General features: G+C 45.3%; 1 protein-coding gene across 1 annotated transcript in view; it reads right to left on the bottom strand.

Moving 5' to 3' along the window:
* LOC103809701 (contactin-6-like) overlaps positions 1-15,129 on the bottom strand; it is a gene marked incomplete at its 3' end in the record, with an annotated part of 59,786 nt that extends 44,657 nt beyond the window's left edge. The window contains exons 1-2 of the mRNA XM_009082558.1: positions 15,011-15,129; positions 9,165-9,340 (exon numbers count right to left, since the gene is read on the bottom strand). Of these exons, the coding sequence (XP_009080806.1) occupies positions 9,165-9,340; positions 15,011-15,078 (244 nt within the window). The remainder of the gene's footprint in view (positions 1-9,164; positions 9,341-15,010) is intronic.
* Between the last annotated feature and the right edge of the window lie 648 nt (positions 15,130-15,777).

Raw genomic sequence — 15,777 nt, 5'->3', positions numbered from 1 at the left:
AAGAGTGGAAGGTCACAATTAAATTAAAGAGGGAGGGTGAGGTGGGGGGAAAAATCCTTTCCTGGCTTGAGCTTTGTTCATGCACCAACAAGCTCAGAGCACAGAAAGATGTGAATCTCTGGAGCTGGTCTACATTTGGTGTTTGTTATTTCCCCCCTCTCTTTTATAGAGTTAACAGCATAAAATATTCCAGTTCTCTTCTGAACTGAACCCAGAACTTGCAGTGAGCAGTGAGTGTTGGTGCAGCTTCAGGCTCTCTCTAAACTCCATCTGCAGGCCAGAGGCTCCTCTGAGGAGCTGACCCTCTCCAAGGGAGGGGCATGTGAGAAATCTCTGTTTAATAGTTTATATTCCTGAGCAGTTTGCTCACTTGTCACAGCAGAGTTCATTTGTCACCTGTCAACACCAGAGTCACTTCGCAGGAGTTTGCTCCAGATTGGAGTGCTCTTAAAAACAGATTTCTCTTTCTGCTCTGAAACCTGAAGAGGCAGATTTATCCCTGCCAGAACTACACGGATTTGACTGACTTCTGCCGGAGATGGCCCTGGTTCCTGTGTCAAATGGCCTTTTGGGTGTTAATTCTTGTCCAAAACCTTCTTTCTTTTATACTTCATAGAATCATCAAGGCTGGAGGAGACCTTTAAGATCATCAAGTCCAACATTAACCTGTCACTGCTGGAACCCTAAACAGATCCTGCAGTGCCACATCAGACACCTCTGAAACACCTCCAGGGATGGTGACTGCACCACCTCCCTGGGCAATATCCCAGTGCTGAACACCCAACAGGGAAAACATTTCTCCTCACATCTAATCTGAATCCCAATTTCCCCCTCTCCCTCCCTCAGTGAATTTTTGAGTACATGGAGGTGGTTCATGAACTTTTCTCTTCCCTTAGACCCTGCCCTCATTGTTGGCAGAGTAGCCAAAAAAAGCCAGTCATTTCTCCCAAATCATTTAGCATTTTTCCCTTGCAAACCTCGGCCATAATTTTGTGGCCACACCAAGGAATGAAGAAGCTCTGATGGACACTATGGATACTTCACTTGTTATTGGAATCTGCATCCTATTGTCTGCATTGGAAGTGGAGCAGACAAGCAAGGAAATCAGCCAGAGTGCAAATCCAGCCTGGCTTTATCCTTCCAAAATATCATTTTATCAGTCAGACCCGAAGGGCTCTGGGCCCTGCAGATGCTTTGTTCCTCTCCATATCTCAATCACATTTATTGCTTTTCCAGCACGACCTGCGATGGGTTGATGTAGGATAAACACTTTGAAAGGAGCTCCAGATGAGTGAGTAATGCAAAGTAAGAGATAATCTTCAAATGCTTATATGTTCCCTGTTACTACTCTATCTGCCTAGTTCGGTGCCTGTAATGCTCCTTACAACATCTCTGTAGTGTGTGTCTTTATTTCATAGATAAAGAACCTCCTCTTATAATCAAAGTTTGAGGAACTGACCTAGGGAGTAAAGCAGCTTTAACCAAGTGTCCTGATACAGCAAAGCCTTGAACACAGTGGTTAAGTACTCTCAGAGAGATGTTTAAAGCTTCTGAGAGACAGAAAAATAGAGTTTCTGATGCTGTTTGGTCTGCTACAACACAAAATAAATGGGGACTGTTGCTGCCAACAGCTCCAGTCTGTGTTTAAGCAGAGAGAGGTGGTTGTGACTGCATTTGGTGTTGAGGGACATCAGATGGACTCTGAGAATACAAGGACTCAAACCTTTAGGGGGATGGAGAAAGCAAACTCCCTTCACTCTGCAGACCTGCCCATATCTGCTGGTTTTTAGATTCCAGGCTGTTCCTTCTGTCTCCAGCAATGTCAGATTTGCATAATCCTATTCTTGTGCTATCTGAGCTCGAAAATAGAAACACTATTATCCCCCTGCCTTGTCCTGTCAGCAAGCAGGTGAAACTCTCCCAGCCCTCCTGCTTCACCACTCCTGAGTGGGGGTTGATAGCTCCTGTTTTCCCTTGGGCCTGTGAGAGCCTGTGTGTGTGCACAGACTTCTGCAAACAAACAGCCCCTGGGAAGCTCAGCAAAGATGAAGGTGTGTTGAGTGTAGTGAGGTCTTGCAGTGGTTTTGGCTGTTGAGTGATGAAGTTGCATCCCTTAGAGTGGGTTCTCTGCAAATGTTCTGTGCATCCTCCAAGTGACCTTGAAGGATGCACAGTGGCTCAGCTCAGAGTGGGTGGAGCAGTGTACAGCCCCTTCCAGGCCCCTTCCCTGTTGGAAGGAGTCCAGAGAAGAGCCACTAAGTTGATCAGATGGCTGGAGCACCTCTCCAGGGAAACAGACTGACAGTCGGTGCTGTTGTCCCTGGAGAGGAGAAGGCAGATTCCTTCCAGCAATGCACATCAGGTTCTCACCATGTTTCCCCTAATTTTGTGAGGAAATATTGTTAAGTAGAAGGAAAAATAAGAAAATATGCCTGAGGCTGCTGGATCTGCTCCATGGAGAACATCCATTAAGCAAAGACCTTGACGTGGACTCCCAGCATAGAGAGCTGGAGCATTGGCACAAGGTGTCCATAGCAATCAGAACTGAGAAATGAAAGTTCTGCTTCTTGTTACTCCAGGCAGAATTTTGACAACATATGGGGTTTATTTCCAGGTAAGAAATGGAATTCTTGGTCTATTTCCTGTACCTCATTCTATTCAGAGCCTCACACTCCACCCACCCTTGCCCAGGGAGGGTGGCTGCTGCTGCTCCAGCTCCACTGGGCTCTGGACCTGTGGTTCAGAGTCCAAAAAGGCAATTCTGAGTTGTAAGCCTGGTTAGTGACACATGGAGAGATGGCAGCAGTATTTCCATCCTCCAGACAGATCTGTCTGCAGTGGCTGTTCCTGCTGCAGGTGGATTTCCTCCTCACCTGCTCATGGAAGAGGCAGACTGAGAGGTGTTGCCAGGACCATCAGGAGAGCTGTGTAGAGCCTGGAGAGGAGGCTGTTAGAGCAGGTTCTCTACACAGCTGCAAGGTGTGATGTGTTTTTGTGTTGCTGAAAGGTTGGAACAAGATGAGCTTTAAGGTCCCTTCCATCCAGAACTGTTCTGGGGTTACAGGTAAGGAAGCCCTTTCAAAACAGAGCAGTAGGTTAGTGCATTGCTTAGCATGTGTAGGGTGTGCAGTGATGTTAGAATGAGTATTTAGGTGGAGAGTTTGGGTTTGTTCAACCTGGAGAAGAGAAGGTTTTGGGGTGACCTAACCCTAACCTTCCAGTGCCTGAAGGAGCTACAGGAATAATGGAGAGAGACTATTTCCAAGGGCCTGGAGTGCCAGGACAAGGGGCAATGGCTTCACACTGACAGACAGTGGGTTTAGATTGGATATTATTAGTGGTTTAGATTGGATATTAGGAAGAAATCCCTCCCTGTGAGGTGCTGAGGCTCTGGCACAGGGTGCCCAGAGCAGCTGTGGCTGCTCCAGCCCTGGAGTGTTCCAGGTTGGATGGGGCTGGAGCAGCCTGGGCTGGGGGAAGGTGGCCCTGCCCAGGGCAGGGGGGGGAATTAGAAGATCTTTAAGGTCCTTCCAACCCCAACCATCCTAGGATTCAGTGTGGATAGAGGCAAGTCTATGGCTTTCCCTGACACATCCCTAAAGAAGACGAGGGGATGTAGTAAGTGCTGTAAAGCTTTGGGGGATGTATCTCTGAGGAGAACCTGCCTCTGCCACCTGCAAGCTGAGCTCTTCCTCCTGTTTTCCTTTCAGTGGTCAGCTGCCCATCCCTGAGTGCTGCTGAGCACTGAGCTGAGCAGCTTACAGCTCATCTGGACAAAGAAAGAGGTGTCACTGTTCACTCTTGCACCCTGAGCTGCCAGCCAGGCTGATCAGTATGCCAACCCTCACACGCAGTGATGAATTAACAAGCAGCTTAAAGGCCCAGAGAGCTTTACTCCAGGTGGTAGTTACAACATCTAGCACACCTCTTAATCAAATACATTGGTACAGAGGGATTTCTGGACACACACAGCACCACAATCCAACCAATCCAGAAGTGTAGGTGCCATTTAGCCTCAAATTCATGCATGTCCAGACATTGCAAGCTCAGCCTATCTGATCTGAGCCTATTGATTTTCCCATTTGCTGTTCCGAAGCATAGGCTGCGAGTGAAAAGGGTTATGACATCTTGAGGCATGCTGCATTGCTTGGTGATGCTGCTGCAAGGTAAACAACACAATGAAGCAATCAGAGGAGAGGTGGGCTGAGCATCTCCCACACAGCCCCTCCAGCAGGGCTGTGGCCACGCTCAGCCTGGCACCAGCTAGCAAGGACCGGATGGGTTTGATTGGCTTCGACATCTATTTCGCCCTGAAACAGTTAAATGCTAATGAGGGACTATTATTTTCTCTTTCAGAATGGCAGCAACTCTGTCCAAGGGGAATATTGTCTCTGATTTGTTATTTCAGCAAAACTGTGGCTTCTGCCTAGGACAAAAAGCATGTGAAAGCTCTTGGGAGCTGCAGATCTTATTCCAAGTGCTCCAGCACTGTCACTGATCCACACTGCTCTGAGCACATCATCACTGGCCAAGAGGAAGGAGGATGTGAGCATTAGAGAAGTGCTGTTGAGAATAAGCACCGAGCAAAACCCTTGAACATCACTTTGAAAAACATGAGGATATGGGTGGAGCCCCAAAACTCCAAGGAGAAATCCTTCCTGGCTCTGTAGCATCGTAGAGATCTCTAACAAACGTGGTCTAATGGCTCCACTCTGTGCCCTCCTGCGAGAGTCAGGGTAACATGTCTCATTTCAGGCATGAATTTAAGTTGCTGTCATAGTTTCTCAGAATTGAAGGTAAATAATGGGGGCCTGAGGTTTGAGAAAGCTTCAATCATCATGACTTCTATCAGTGGTGGTTGAACAACTTGATTGAGAATCTCATTTAAGCTCCCTAGGCAACAAGATGTTTACAATTAATGCTGAATTTTCTGGGTTTATGCCCTGAATAATTATGAATTAGGTTCACATGTGATTATTTGTCATGCTGGAGTACTTTTTATCCTGATTTGTTCAATTGCATTTCGTATTTCTCCTACATATCTCTTCACTGCCTCTGTTCTAGACGTGTGAGAACTACAAGAACTAGTAACAGACCTGGACAGGCTGTTTTGCTGCAGTTAGTTATGGAGATTTCCCTCAGGACTAGTTGTTTGCACACAGTTACTTTTAGTTAAAGCTGAGGAAATAATTAAACCAAATCCCCTGAGTGCCTTGGGAGAAAGTTCTGGTTGAAGTCATATTGAGGCAGTTTTCTCTAACAGGTTTTTTGGTTGTCTTCTTTTTTTAGGGCATGAAATGCCTGAGGAAAGACAAACAACAATGCCTGAGGAAAGATTTCAGCACTGCAAGAGTGGGGAATGATTGGAACAGGCTGCCCAGGGCAGTGGTGGAATCACCATCCCTGGAAGGGTTGAAACAACAAGGAGATGTGGCACTGGGTGATAAGGTTTAGGGGAATGGTGAGATTGGTTGAAGGGTGGACTTGGTCGCTGCCCAGGGCAGTGGTGGAATCACCATCCCTGGAAGGGTTGAAACAACAAGGAGATGTGGCACTGGGTGATAAGGTTTAGGGGAATGGTGAGATTGGATGAAGGGTGGACTTGGTCATCACAGGGTCAGTCAGGCTGGAAGGGACACAGTGGGTCACTGGTCCCACCTCCTGCTCCAGCAGGGCCAGCCCAGAGCTCATGGCTCAGGGCTGTGTCCAGAAGGGTCTGGAATATCTCCAGGGAGGAGAATCCACGACCTCTCTGGGCAATGTTCAGTGCTCAGGGACTGCACAGGAAAGAAGTTCTTCCTCGTGTTCAGGTGGAACTTCCTGGGCATCAGTTTGTGCTGCTCCCTCTTGTTTTATTGGCTTCCATCAGTGAGAAGGGTTTCACTCCATCCTCTTGGCTCCTCTTTAGATACTTGAATACATTGATGAGTTCCCTCTCAGTGTCTCTTCTCGACCTCACAGGGCTGAGCAGAGGGTCAGGATCACCTCCCTGAGCTGCTGGCAATATTGTTAATCTTGGAGACCTTTTCCAACCCTAATGACTCTGTGATTCTAAGTTGTGTAGAACCTGAAGACAAACCTTCCATGTCCTCCTCTCTTTCCAAGCTAACTCCCTTGCATGGTTCAAAGAGGAACTACCCCCTCAGCTTTCTGTGACCTGTTCAGGTAGAGCTGAAGGTGACCTGTGTTGGATGTCAACACTGAACTTGGAGCAGGGAAATCTGTGTGTGTGTCAGGTGGTGGCTCTAAGCCCCAAGCTGCCTGAGGCCCTTGGGACAGGCTGTGGCTTCACGAGCTGAGCTCTGGCACCAAAGCTTTGTGCCAAGGTGCAGCTCCAGCCCCTGCAAAACACATGAACTGTTCCAAACGTGCTGCTTGCAGGGTAGCAAGAGACCTGCAGCACTTAGAGGGAGCTTTCAACTTTATTTATGGCAAAGCAAACCTTCCCCAGGAAGCACAGATGCCACAGAAGTGCCATCCCCTGCATCCTGCTAATGCATTTCTGTGCTCTCACTGCTCTCTCTCCCTGATGCTGTCTCTCATTTTCAGCCTGTAGCTTTAATAATCTATGCCACTTCCTTCTGTGCAATATTCCTCCTGCAGCTTTCCTTTGACAGCTCTGTTTTTAATAGAGGATAAGCATGAAACTCCAGCTGAATCTGAAGACACATTTCTAATCTCATCCTGCATTTATTTTGCAACTCAGAGAACTCACTATCTTGAACAGAAGAAAAAGTATTTCTCACATATTAAGCTGACATGTACAATAGGTTTCTGGAGGTATCATTAATTCAAACTCAACCTCAGAGTGAGTTACCTTGTAGTAAAGAGACAAATACACATAAACCCTGTTACTGGGATAATAGGCTTGATTCAATTCTTTATCATGGTGATTGCAGTAACATGCCAAGTTTTCCAGGCTAGGGAAGAGTCAGGTACTGAGTGACAGTGTCATAATAACAACATGCCTGCCTGGCTTTAAGATATAGCCTGAAGGATCAGTTGAAACAAAGAACTAAATTGGATGGCAACAGGAAAAGAAGAAACAAGAAAATGTTAACTGTGAAATAAATGTTTCAAGGTAATTTGTTCCACTATTGTCATCAGGTCATTATGACATTTTCCTTGTACTCTGTTGGGTTTCTTTTTATTACAAGACAACTTAAAACTCACAGTTTCACAGCGATGCAGCTAAATTGAAGCATTTTCCTCTATGTTTGTGTTTGCCAGTGAAAATGACAACTTTGATTTGTCTGTCTCCTCTCGTCTCTATGGGAAGGGATGTAAATATCTGTCACCACTAATGAAAAGCTAATGTGCTGCTTGATTATGGGGTGTACTTAGCATTCTGTGGTTGCTCCTAGGAGCTGAGGACTGGAGCAGGTTGGCAGCTGTGGGTTTGAGTGCTGCTGGGGGCAAACCAGACCCAGCTTCATTGGGACTTGCTCCCCACAGGAGCTTTAGGCATGAAGCCCAAGTAAAGGAACTGGTGATATTTAGCCCATTTTGGCAGTTATATGCTGGCATGAGACTTCAGGCTCTTAGTGAGTTCAGGGCTTCAGAGCAAAGCTTCACCTGCACGGAGTGTTGCTGATGAACTGGTGTCTTAACAGCTGAAGGTACTTAATGCCCCTGACCAAATCCTTCTTTGGGCAGGTCCTCTGGCTGCCAAAGGCATCAGCTGCATCCAATTGAGGTGAGTGGTGCCCCGGGCAGGGCAGAGACCACCCCATTCCCTCAGCTTGGGCTGTGCAGGGCAGAGCCTGGACCTGCAGCTCCTCTGCCACTGGGAAAACTTCCAAAGGATCAATTTCCAGCCTAGGTGTCTGCAGGAGTTTGAATCAGGGAAGGATTAAGTCACCGATTAATATGATATGCTGAACAACCAGCAAGGTCTTCATTCTTCCACAGGTATTCCTGGTTTTCCTCCTTCTCCTTTTTCTAAACTTATATTTTTATCCCTCCTTTGTGCCTTAATTTAGGGATATTCCTTTTCTTTAGGTCTTTCCCCAGCTCCATTCCTGGCCTGCCCTGGTTCCTTGGGGACTGCAGATCTCATAGAAAATTTTGAGGTGGTTTCCTATTCCTCCTCCTTTCTAAACTGGGATTTCTTTCTGTCTCTAAACAACTTTTGCCTTCAGATCCTGAAATAATATCCCATACAGGAAGGCTGCCTTGAAAGGATGTTTTGGGCAAAGGAGGGGGGACAATAATGACAAAACTCTTCTGTCTTTGCCCAGCTCTGGGGAACTGGAGCTCTGGGGAAGGTTCAGGGTGGCACAGGATCCAGTGGGGACACCCTGCAGGCTCAGCTGAGCTGCAGGAGAGTCCCTGAGCCACCCTGAGCCCACGTCCCTCAGCCTGGGACTCGGGCAGAGCAGGCAGGACAATGAGCTCCTTTGCTGGGCACTGAAATGCCACACGGGGCTGGTTTAGACACAGGTTTTATTGAGCAGGTGAAGGCAGAGGCTTTGCTGGTGGCCCCAGACTGCTCAGAGCCTTGGGCTGCGCAGAGGGAAGGGCTGCAGGGAGGCTGAGCTGCTCGGTGGGATGTGGCTGCTCCTCTCCTCACAGAAGCTTGGGAAGGTGGTGAAGATGTGAAATGAGGAGCAAGGCTTAAATGAATTTCAGATGGTCTCAACACAGGTAACTTGCTGGACCCCACAGAGCTGCAGTGTGAAATGTCTCGGTGTGCTTTGCAGTTTTGGTCACTGCTGTGAGAAAAGGAGAGTTTCCTTGTTAATGTGGCAATTAGGGGCACAATGTTTTTAGGCTCTTAGCTGTAGCAAACTCGGAGCCTAACTTCATGCTCTTCCCCCCAGTTGTGACTGCAGGATAACAACAAAACCTGCCTTAAAAGGGTGTTAAAAAGTGGAAACACCTTTATTAAGTGGAATAATTGTGTACATCTCCCTTGACTTTCCATTTTCTGCTGTTTACCTTGCTCCTGAGGGTGACAACCATCAGTGCTGGTCTTGTCATTGATATTTACTAGGAATGACTTTCCTAGGAAGGATTATTTTTTAAGGCTAAGCCCTGCTGAAGTAAGCCAAACCTTCTGAACAGAATCACTGATGATCCTTTAATTACCCCAATAAATTACAGTTCATGTGCAGAATTAATAGGCAAATAATGCTCTAATAAATAGGAGCTTCCCAACTTACATGCAAATTGAAGCTTTGCCTTCCTGCTCACAATTGTTCCAAATGAATTTGTGGCCAAACACTGGTATGTTCCAATATCCTGATTTTTATGTGGGTTATTGATTGCCAAGCTGCCTCCAACCAACCTGTAGTGATAACTCATGGTAAGATCAATATCTGTGCCATTTTGCTTCCACCTTTGAGGGGAAAAAAATCAAATTATGCTTATAATTTACAGAGCCTATTCATATTTATCTCAAATAATGTGCTGTAGCATACCTGCAATGATAAAAATGTAGTTAGAGATCACAAAATCAGATCATTTCTCTCACAAAACTGCTTCTTACATCAATCTTAATGATAGCAATAATTGTATTCTCTGGAAAATCTTTACTGCTAGTCACAAGTGTTCACACAAATGTCCACAAAAAGTAATTATAACTTATTCACACAAACCAAGTTATCCATCCAGTTGGGAGTGGGGTATGATCCTTGACTACAACTACATTAGGTTTTATGATCTGAGTGTGTTTTACAGCCCTTGCAAATGATAAATCCTACATTTGGCTACCAGAATGATTTGGAGACACAGAGCAGGAAGGATTACACTTCAGAGGGCAGAACAAAAGCAGAGAGAGGTTTTCTCCAGCAAGTTTGAGCCTGATAATTTAATGATGAGAATGCTGCTATTTTAAAACCTCATTTGTCCTTCTTAGTCCACTAAGCAGAAAATGGATTGTGTCTGCAACATTACACAGCTGTTTACAAATGTCAAAAGCAAATTTCTTTCAAAGGAAAGAAATCTTCTGTGTTTCAAGGAGGGAAATGTTGTGGCTTTACCGTTAGTCACAGGAGGGTGGAACTTTCATTGCCCTCATGAGGAAGAAAAAGGGACTCGAGCTTTGGGCTTTTTAATGACACTTTTTAGGTTGTCAGCAAGCCTAAAGCCACACAACTGTGTGTTTTCTTCTCCTAGTCTTATCTCACAGCCATCTCCTCAGCCTGTAGCATTTCTGTCCACCCGTGTGGGCACAATGCTGACCTCTCCTAGGGGGCAAAGCCAACAGCTCCTGTGGTTTCTGCAGACCCCAAAACAAGGGCAATCATCTCCTGGTTAAGTATAATTAGCAGTAGAGGGTCACAGCATAAAATCTGGCTACTCTTGTTATTTGCAGAGTTCCTGACAGTGATGGCAGTTCACAAACCGAATTGAACTCACACCATGACCATTCCTGGAAGATCTGCCCTGGATATACAGACAATACTGGACTTCAGTCACCCACAGACCTCTCTCTGCACAGTTAAGCTGCTCAGGAGCTGCTTTCGAAGGAAGATATTCACACTGTGCTGTGAAATGGGCTCTGTGTTCCAAGGGAAATCTCCACAAATACATCCAGAGGCAGTGAGGATTCTTCCCTCTGAGTGGGCACTTGTGGCTTTGGAAACTAAGGACTGATTAAACAGGAAGTCAGTGAAGTTCTCTGGTCAAATTTGAGCCACATGAAATAATTTCTCTGGACCTTCTGACCAGTGCCTCCTTTCCCAGGAGTGCATCAACTCTGAGAATTTAGATGCAATTTCCACTGCTAACAAATTGAAGCAAACTTGCACCAGGACTGTATTCCTGGAAGATCTGCCCTGGATATACAGCACAGTACTGTACCTCAGTCACCCACAGACCTTTCTCTACATGGTCAGACTGCTCAGGAGTTGTTTTTGGAGGGATATTTTCACACTCTGCTGTGAAATGAACTCTGTGTTCTACAAGTACAAGTTCTGCCCTTCAAGTGGACACTCGTTGCTTTGGAAGCTAATGAATGTTTAAATATCAGAGAATCACAGAATTTTAGGAGTTGGAATGGGCCCTAGAGATACTCCAACCCCTGCCCTGGGCAGGAACACCTCCCACCAGATCAGGTTGCTCCAGGCCTCATCCAGCCCAGATTTGAAGTAAGGAGAACATGAAGACAAGGTAAGGAAAACCTTAGCTGGTTCCTATCCATGAGCACGTTTTGTGAAGGTTTTTCTGTCCTAGCATTGGGATTTTGCCCTGTTCCAGGGTTTCCATATGGTCCATGCTGTCTAAACCTTTCCATTTTCTGATCGAAGATATTCTGGTCTTTCCTTTGCCAGTTTTCTTTAATTTCAGAATCAATCACTGCAATAACTGCTGTCATCATTATAGGGCTCCCAATTAAGCTCTGTAATTGTTTTTCAAAACAAATGCAAAGATGTTGGCTTACTTGCTGCAAATGAATTCTTCACAGTAGCCCCATAATCATTCTAATCACCATGGTACAATGATTATTAAACTTTGCATATAGATCAGGGGTTCATCTCCTGGTGTGGGCATCTTCCTAATTAATATGTTTACAGCACTGGAGGAGGTGAATTAATGAATTCTTGTGGTAGACAATGGTTTCATGACTTTGTGCGTGCTAAAAGCAGAAATCTTTGAAGGATTGTTTTAGGGGATTTTAGCATCTTAAGGCTTTCCTAAACTACTTCCTGCAATGATTGGAAATACTCTGTGAACTGTAGGAATTTCATCTTGGACCAGTTGTTCCAGAAGCTAAACTTTAGGGGAAATGTGCTTTATTTGGGTACTGAATTCATAGATTGTGAAGGGTTTGGAATGGAGCTCAGAGCTCCTCCAGCCCCAGCCCCTGCCCTGGGCAGGGACACCTCCCAGCAGAGCAGGTTGCTCAAGGCTCATCCAACCTGGCTGTGAACACTGCCAGGGTTGGGGCAGCCACAGCCTCCCTGGGCACCCTGGCACAGGGGCTCACCACCACAACAGGCAAAACTTCTGCCTGATACCTAATCTAACGTTCCCTCTTTCAATTTGTGCCCATTGCTCCCTGCCCTGTCCCTGCAGTTCCTAAAACATTCCTTAGCTCCCCAGGAGCCCCAGGAATGTGAGTGGATTTATGCTCCCATGATTGAATAAATTCTCTCTCCAGTGTATTGCTATAACAAAAATATCTATTTTTTAAGGCTTCCTTGTGTTGTGTTTCCTAGATTATTTTCATTCCAGTAGAAATGTCCTGCCAAGCCACCTGAGGCTATTTGTAGTTGGGAAAACCAGTTGGAAAATGCCCCTTAATATACAGAATTTCCATAGGAGAAGACAATAGAGTTTCAAATGTGTTGACTGTGAACAAGACAACAGAGGGTGAAGGAGTTTTTAATCCCACTCCACTCTTGAGCAGAATCTGCACTAAGCCAAGGCTCAGCGTTTCAGGGAACAAGTGCATTACAGCAGAGCTACAATTTGTTTTTCAAGGGGATGAATAAGACAACTCTATTTTGGGGATTACTGGGATTCATTCTCCAATTTTATGCAATGATTATAAACATATTTGATGTCATTTGCAATCATTGCAGGCTTTGGGCTTCTTTTCCTCCCACTTTCATTTGTCTGTTGCAGTTATTTTCTGTGGTGCTTTGATTTGGATTGAATTTGAATCTCTTTATCTTATTTTAGTGTGTGACTGAGACTGAAATATTGAACTATGATTCTAATGAATACTGCTCATGCTGCCCTTAGATTCTGGTTTAGTGGCTCAATTGGCTCTGTGAAGATTATTGAGGGGAAAACAGCCTCAATTTCTGTCTTGACTGAAAAGTCAAGACTGTGTTTATTCTGGATGCAGAATGTAAGTGCAGGGAAGGACTTGGAGCAGCTGAGACCTAACCCAAAATGTTCCAGAACGGTGACAACCTTTGGTGTGTGCAGGGAGAGGCTGTGAGGAGCCAAAACAAGTCAGACTCGTGACTTGAGCTGGCTGGGGATGAACCCTCCATCCACTGCAACAAAAGCAGCTGAAGTGCCAAGAGCTGTAAATCTCCTCTGAAAAGTTGTATTTATTTACCACCTCACCCAGGGAAGCAGCTGGAATAATGTGCTTCAGGTAGAAACGAGTGTGACTTGCTGACAGAGGCATAATAGGTCAAATGGTATTGATCAGGGAATTTCTCTGTGTCTCCTAACATGCTGATTTTAGAGCTACTTCTAGGCAGATTTTGGGTTCCACTGTACTCACATTCCAACAGGAAACCAGAGTTATTATTACTTAGCCCTTCTGACTCCTTCACTTCTACCCAATTCTGACATTGTGGTTGTTAGACACACAATATTTAGCCATAAAGTTCCAAAAATTAGTACTGCATTTGATAGGTCTATAAGAATGATATAATAAAATAGAATAATATCATAGATATACAATAATAAAGATAAATGCATATTATATATAACTATAATAAACCAAACATTTTGGATATGCTAAGCATTTTTTCTTTTAAGTAGAGGTGTTCATCAGCAATTTCTTTATATAAAAAATGCTAAATAGCAACTTTGCTTGAATAGGACTTTGTTCCTGTCGTGGTGGCTGTCTCTGAACCAAAGAGAAACCTCTCAGCAATCCTTCCTGTTCTTTGCCTCTGCTCAGCAGAGGATGTGGTTGTGTGCACAGATACATAGGCACAGGGTTAGAGTATTGATACTGGGCTCGATTTGTCCAAACTTGTTAGAACCTTCAGTCTATGGGTTCTGTCCTCAGCTGGCAGAAGTGAGATTGGCTCTGGTGAAATCAGTGCTGGAGTCTCCCTGTTCCTTTCCAGCCATGAGGCAATAGCAGCAGTGAGAGTCTGATACCTCCTAGGTGACCTGTGTGGTTCAGGGTCCATCCCCAGGTGTTGATCTTGGCTCACTGGAGCAACTGAGGCTTTGCAAAATGTCCTTATAGTGCACAGAAGGTAATGAATCTAATGAATGGATGGGCAGGAAAGAATGAAAGGTAAAATCTGGACCTCAGCTCTGTGGGAGGAGAATTCATAGCTCTCTGCCTGGTCAGACCTGCTGTCTGTGCTCGGTGAGCAGCCCATGGGCAGAACACAAGAGTCACCAGTGTCTCTAGGCCTCTGAGGAAATGCATAAACAGAGGTGAAGCAAATGGATAGATGAACTTGGAACTCATGACATGAACCAGTAGATGTTTGTGTTGAAAACAGGAAGGACCAGTGGGATGGGAAATGGGGGAGGATTTCCACTCATGGAATTGTGTCTCTGGCAGTCAGTGCTCAGGAGATCAGCACACAAGGCACAGGAGCCAAGCTGCTCTCTGGTACTGCTGCTTGCCCAAGGAGCAGCTAAAAGCTTTCAACAGCTACTGAGTGTTTGCTAGGACACAATTTGCTTTCATGTCCTGCACGAATGATTCCTCTTGTTATAACTTTCCATTTCCCAGACCATTAATCCCCCCCATATTTTCTGAGGAAAGCACAATGTCATTTCTTTCCCAGATTCCCAACTTTTATCTGAGTCAGGTTTCCAGATCCCTAGTGCAACAAGTTGTGAGTCCCCAGTTATTGACTCTCCCAACAATGTGTTTCTCAAGGTTTTCTGGAATGGGTCTGTGTTGTGAGGCAGGTGCTGCAGCTGGGCCTTGCTGCTTCTCTAAACAAACACTACCAGTATGGACATGAAATGTTAGAATTGGAAATGGAGAAGGATATTCCTCTTCTCTTTCCAACAATTCATTGATGTATGGAAAGTTCTATCAAACACATATGCACAACACTTCCATTTTTCCATTTTTCACAGCTGTTCTGTGGATTCAGTATTAATTTGGCATATTTTAAAGCACTTTGGGGATGATTTTCAATGATGAGTTTTCTTTTCCTGCGTTAATTTTAGCAGCAAAGTAGCAAAAATATTTTCCCTTCATTCCTCAGATTTACTATATCTATGCAGCCTCTTGGTGTGAGCTCTCAACACATTGTGAGGTCTGTATGATAGTTTACTGCTGACTAAACACACTTCAAACCTCTGCAGTGAGACAATACTTCTCCAAAGTTGACTTCACCTGTAGTATGGCAGTGGATATCCTTTGGCTGTACAGTTTAGCAGGACTTCTGGATTTACAGAGTCCATGGAATAAGTGACATCATGTGGCTCTTGGACAAAAATTGGGCCATGAAGAATTTCTTCCCCTGCGAAAGAAAAAACAGGAATTTCAGATCCGATGTCTATAGTGTGTCCTTACACATAAAATTGTCCTTTGGAGCCCTTTGCTTTCAGTGAGAAGTGAAGGTCTGCTGTGATACTCAGCAGAGAATGCTCCTCCAGACATTTGACTATTAAGGAGGAAATATTTCAAGCCTGAGTGATAATAAAATCACAGATCCCAAGTGTTGGTGATTTATTCTGCAGGTGACAGTGAAGATTTGTCTCTTTGCATATTTCCTATGGAAGTTCTATGGCCTAGAGTGAAATGTCCTCAGCTCCCTCAGACTTGTGCTCTGGGGAATGTCTGGCACAGGACAGGGTGGAGTTGTGGTTCGTGAGTTTGCTGCTCCCTGGTCACCTCCTGAAGGGGCTTTGTCAGCCTCATGCCACCCTCTGGGAGAGAGACAGCCAAACTCTGGCAGCACCAACCTTCAGCTGTGGTCTGTGAGGGTGCAGACCATGGCAAAGGGACAGGGAGGACCTCTGCCAGCCCAGCCAGTGCCTTCTGGATTGGGAAGCACATGGTGCTGGGGAGGTTGTCCTGGGCCTCTTTCTGGTGATAGGATCCAGAGGGTCACATCAGAGCCTAAGGGATCAATCACCTCTTTTCCTCTAACCCTTCGC

Source organism: Acanthisitta chloris, unplaced genomic scaffold (assembly GCF_000695815.1).
Source record: "Acanthisitta chloris isolate BGI_N310 unplaced genomic scaffold, ASM69581v1 scaffold16419, whole genome shotgun sequence".
NCBI lineage: Eukaryota > Metazoa > Chordata > Aves > Passeriformes > Acanthisittidae > Acanthisitta > Acanthisitta chloris.
The sequence above is the reverse complement of the archived record's forward strand: the minus strand, read 5'-3'. Positions and strand labels throughout refer to the sequence as shown.